We start from the raw sequence: 5,598 nt of genomic DNA on the forward strand, positions 1-5,598 counted from the left end.
GAAGCGTTATAATTACATAAAGCCCCTTTGAGCTCAAACTGCCCACTTTTGTTGCTGTTTTTATTTTCCCTCTCCTATGAACACCCCAGAAGTTTCTTGCAGTCTAGTAGCTTGTCACCCCCTAGGACAACAGAATACTTCTGAAATAGATGAACTTTGGATAAAAGCTCTTCTCCTGATGGCTCTGCTGTTGCCTCGTGTTTCCTTCCGGATTGTTTTGTGGTCCAGCACCCTGCTCCGTGTCATGTCGGCAACAACTTCATTTTCTTTCCGTTCCCTTTGTTCAGCTGCTTTGACTGCACCTTTGCTACCGAAGCAGAGCCAGTGCATGGGCAGGAGGTGTCTCTTGTGACTGCTCAGAGTGTTTCTTAGCATCCTTGTGGAACAGATTTGGCCTTTCCCAACCAGCCAGTGCTCGTCTGGGATCCAGGGGACAGTGCGAATCAGCTGTTCCTGGTTGATGGGTTTGATCCAGGAAGGGGAAGAGATTTCAGCTGCATGAACAGTGTTGTGCTAAACTGCTTCCCCTCAAACTTGTTTGATTTCCTGAGCTATGGCCCTTAAGCCATGGGTTATCTTTTGTTTTTTTCCATTCTACTGCACGTGGTAGGCAGGTCTCCGCTGCTTTTGCGTAGTCTCCCAGCCTTGGGCAGTGCTGCACATCCACTGTTTCTGTCTCTTTACCTGCTCTTTGCTTGACCCAGGGCAACGGTGACTTTTCTGTTATGCCTCAGGAAGAAGCAGACTAAATAACCAACCTATTTTATCAGTCTGTGACCAACGCTGGGGACGACGATCTGAATTTGCAAATGCAGCAATGGGTTTTAGGTGCCTCCTGTTCTTTATGTAGTTGATTTACATTTGTTCAAGCTGGAGACCTGTGCATCGGGGTGTAAAAACGTCCGTAGACTTGGATTCTGTTCTGTGCTGGCTTTTCATGTCTGATAAATCATACTTGTATTATGGTTTATATTACCATAATTTAATCAGGTATTAGGATAGCTGAAGTGTGAGAATGATTAACATTTTAATGGATTTCTCTGGTTCTGAAAGGTGCTTGCTTACTGTAAAATGTCAGTAGTTCTTCCTGGAGAGGGTGTGGAGGCACTGGGACAGGTTCCCAGAGAATCTGTGGATGCCCCATCCCTGGATGTCTTCAAGGCCAGGCTGGATGAGGCTTGGAGCAACCTGGTCTAGTGGAAGGTGTCCCTGCCCATGGCAGGGGGGTTGGAACTGGATGGTCTTTAAGGTCCCTTCCAACGCAAACCATTCTATGATTCTATGAAATCTGTCTTCCAGTAACAAAATTGTGGATTTTGAAAAAATGGTATTAACTTTGGTGCCTGAATTTGTTCTGAGAGTGTAAATATGGAACAGCTGGACATGGGGTAACAACTTCTGTCTTCACCCCACTGCTTTGACTGTATCGAAATAACTCCACTAGCTATTCCTTGCTCTTCAGACCAGGCTTTGGATTCTGTTTTCCCTGTTGTCCTTGAGCTCAGTTTCTGCTGAGCTGTGCTCCTCTCTCTCTCCCTTCAGCCTCCTGCCTCGTTTTTCTTTCTACTGGCCTTCCAAGGGTCCATGCAATTTACCTGGAGTGTTTTACTATCTTCATGGTCATTTAATTCCAGTCCTTATAGTACATCTTCTCCTTTGGTCATAGTCTGCCTTCCACCACCAAAACAAGGAACGGCCGAGCAGCCCCATTGTGCTTTTCTCCTTTCATCATTTGTGCGTGTTGGCTGTCATTTAAGTGCCTTTACAAGAGGGCTGCTCGCTCTTCCTTTGTTCAAGATGGTGATGAATGAGCTGTTGATACTTAGCAAATTAATTAAAAAAAAAAAAAAAAAATTTCCACCATGGGAAGGCATCCAGTTCTTGCATCCTGTCAAATTTTCACACTCTCTCCAGCGGTGCCACACAAATGCTGACAGCAAGGAAGCATAATTCACTGATATGGAACAGTAAGGTGGGTTTTGGCAGAAGGAATGTGATTGATTACGCTGGAGTTCAGCCACAAATCTTCTAAAAATACTGCTTGGAGGTTGCGTAAGCTCCTCTGGACGACATCACCCTGGCCTAAAGAAGAAAATGGGTGCAGTGTGGTTTTAGAAGTGGTGCATTAGGGATCCCGTGAGGTCCTAACAAAGTTCCTGACCAAACTTGTAACTGTGCTTTTTGTTTCCTTGTTGTCCATGTGTAAAGCCGTAGTTAGGTCAAGTTCCTCTGTCCTGTCGATGATCACTGTTAATCTGGTTGGTCCAACCACTGATGCATCCTCCACGTGTACACTGACCCTCTGGAGGCTGCTGGCAGGGTTAAAGGCTTGTGGAATTGACCTCCAGCTGTTGAATGTTAACAGGCCTCTCCGGAGATGCTAAAACAGTCTTTGGTGATTGTTTTGCTGAGTTACAAAGCACCTGCCTTTTGTGTTATAGAATCACAGGATAGCTTGGGTTGGAAGGGACCTTAAAGACCATCTAGTTCCAACCCCCCTGCCATGGGCAGGGACACCTTCCACTAGACCAGGTTGCTCCAAGCCTCATCCAGCCTGGCCTTGAACACTTCCAGGGATGAGGCATCCACAGCTTCTCTGGGCAACCTGTTCCAGTGCCTCATCACCCTCTGCGGGAATAACTTCTTCCTGATGTCCAATCTAAACCTCCCCACGTTCAATTTAAACCTGTTACCCTTTGTCCTGTCACTACAGGCCCTTGTAAAAAGTCCCTCCCAGTTTCCTTGTAGCCCCTTCAGGTACTGGAAGGTGCTGTAAGGTCTCCCTGGAGCCTTCTCTTCTCGAGGCTGAACAAGCCCAACTCTCCCAGCCTTTATTACCCATGCCTGAGGGTACAGCATCACCCAAACCAAACAGCGATTCTCACCCTGCTCGAGCAGGGCAGCAGCGAAGCAGTTGCCAGTCACTCCAGGAAATGAAGCACAGGGGTGGAGGAGACCAACAGGAGACCTTGCAGCAGCTGCCTGGTCTCTCGCTTCACCCGTGCGTAGCTCAGATAACTCGAAACATGCGTTGGTTTTCAGATGCCTCTAGTGCTAATCCAGCCAAGTAACAGGAACTGCTCCCTGAGAGTAAACGTGCATGCAGGCACGTCTTCTCTTTCAGCATACAAATGTGTCTGGGTTGGTTGGGGTGTTTTCTATTTTAGGATTCTTCAAGGGACATCCGGGAAGCGCTTCACGAGCTGTTGTGTTGCACCAACGTCTCAACTAAAGAAGGCATCCATCTCGCACTGGTGGAGCTGCTGAAAAACCTGACTAAGTATCCCACAGACAGAGAATCCATATGGAAGTGAGTGTGTTCAGTGTCCTTGTGTGTCTATTTATTTTCCTATTCTTTTTAGCAATTATTTTCCTGTTCTTTTTAGCAATTGAGGCATTAGGCAAACATTGAGCTAGCTAAGCAGGAAATGGGTGTTGCAGGTCTACAATGAATTTAGATTCTGTGTCCAGCTCTGGGACCCCCAACATCAGAAGGACACGGTCCTGTTGGAGCAAGTCCCGAGGGTGCCATGGAGATGCTCTGAGGGCTGGAGCTCCTCTGCTGTGACCTGGCTGTATTAAGCATAGTACATATCTGTGGCTGATGTAGAAACTCGGTGGTACCAGTTCTTGCCAGTCAATACTTATACTGGGAAGCCAGAACTGATGACCACTCCTGGAAATTACTCTGTTACAAGCACTCAGAGCATTCCTGGTAGAGAGGAAGTAAGTGTGGCCAGCAGGTTGAGGGAGGGGATTCTTCCCCTCTGCTCTGCTCTTGTGAGACACCACCTGGAGTGCTGCATCCAGCTGTGGAGCCCTCAGCATCAGAAGGATATAGACCAGTTGGAGCGAGTCCAGAGGAGGCCACGAAGATGCTCAGCGGGCTGGAGCACCTCTGCCATGGGGACAGGCTGAGAGAGTTGGGCCTGTTCAGCCTGGAGAAGGGAAGGCTCCGGGGAGCCCTTATTGCAGCCTTCCAGTACCCGAAGGGGCCAACAAGGAAGCTGGGGGGGGACTTTTCCAAGGGCCTGTAGTGACAGGACAAGGGGTAATGGGTTTAAACTGAAAGTGGGGAGATTTAGATTGGATATTCAGGAAGAAATTCTTCCTGGAGAGGGTGGTGAAGCACTGGGACAGGTTGCCCAGAGAAGCTGTGGATGCCCCATCCCTGGAAGTGTCCAAGGCCAGGCTGGATGAGGCTTGGAGCAACCTGGTCTAGTGGAAGGTGTCCCTGCCCATGGCAGAGGGGTTGGAACTAGATGGTCTTTAAGGTCCCTTCCAACCCAAACCATTCTGTGATTAAACCTTCAATGTAAAACCTCATTTCTTCTATGCAATTAACATTTTGTTCTTACTTGACATAGTAATATTGACCAGCAGCTGACGATACCGGTTGTGACAAGTGGATTGGCTACATGGCATTGTGCCCTTGGAGGGACCTTTTCTGACTGAGCAAAGATAATGATTGTATATGTGGGGTTTTTTTTAGCTGTTTAGTGGAAGTAACAAGGGGAAGTGATGCTCCGGCACACGTGGTTTGAGGTGGAATTCTTGGGTGTTTCTGGAAACATTTACTTTAGGCTGCGTTGTCTTCCAGTCTCTTAGGTTGTTTATAGAGTTCAGGGGTTTTGGGTTTTGTTATTTGGTTGCAGTTTTATCTCCTCACTCCTTCTGAATTAAAAATGGCACTCGTTAGCATTTAGTATGAAAGCTTTTCTTGGGTTATATAGCCTAGTATTTCTTGGACAGTTTAAATAAAAAGTTGTTATTACTGCTTGCTTTTTCAAGCTGTTCTCTTGGGTTTTTCTTGGGTTTTATCAAATACTAATGCAAATACTCAGCCCTGAAGAGACAGTTGTCTTGGACAGTAGGATTTTGATGCTGACCTCAAAATGCTGCCACAATACAAAGTAATAATGCGTTGAAATGATGTGTTTTGCAATGTACTTGTTTACTGAGAAACATTTCAATCTGTGTGTTTTCAGATGTTTGAAGTTCCTGGGAAGCAGGCATCCTACTTTGGTGCTTCCATTAGTCCCTGAGCTGCTGAGCACACATCCATTCTTTGACACTCCCGAACCGGACATGGATGACCCAGCCTGTATCTTTTTCATGAAGCCAGTTGACTGTAATAGATTTTATTCATATTTTCCTGACGCTCACATTTGCTAAACCATTACAAACTGCAGCAGACAATCCTGTGGCTATTTCTGAATCCTTTTGCCACTTGGTTTTATTACTCAGCAAGTGATGGAATAACTGTTATCTGGAACCACCTTAAAAAAATACCAATGTGGTATATTGGCCTTTTTTTAATGTGGTGACAAATAATCCGTTTAATGAGCAATTTGTCAATGTTTGGGCTTTGCAGATGAGTCCTTGGATGTGAAAACATTTGTCTAGTTTGCACTAGTTCTGAAGATGTTTTAGCTTTTAGATGAGAAGAGTGGTTCTCCTTGTCTGCTTTCTTTTGAGGTCAAACTTGTGCTGCCCTCACTGTTGCGCTGTGTATCGAACAGCACTGTCTTTTAGTACAGCAGTGGCTGATTCCCCATAAAATTAGCATCTTTTCGAAACAATTCCAAATTGGAAATC

General features: G+C 46.1%; 1 protein-coding gene across 1 annotated transcript in view; it reads left to right on the forward strand.

Moving 5' to 3' along the window:
• LOC104511827 (integrator complex subunit 4) overlaps positions 1-5,131 on the forward strand; it is a gene marked incomplete at both ends in the record, with an annotated part of 13,598 nt that extends 8,467 nt beyond the window's left edge. The window contains 2 exons of the mRNA XM_010154586.1: positions 3,168-3,310; positions 4,989-5,131. Coding sequence (XP_010152888.1) covers positions 3,168-3,310; positions 4,989-5,131 — 286 coding nt within the window. The remainder of the gene's footprint in view (positions 1-3,167; positions 3,311-4,988) is intronic.
• Positions 5,132-5,598: the final 467 nt, after the last annotated feature.

Source organism: Eurypyga helias, unplaced genomic scaffold (genome assembly GCF_000690775.1).
Source record: "Eurypyga helias isolate BGI_N326 unplaced genomic scaffold, ASM69077v1 scaffold26316, whole genome shotgun sequence".
NCBI classification, from domain to species: domain Eukaryota; kingdom Metazoa; phylum Chordata; class Aves; order Eurypygiformes; family Eurypygidae; genus Eurypyga; species Eurypyga helias.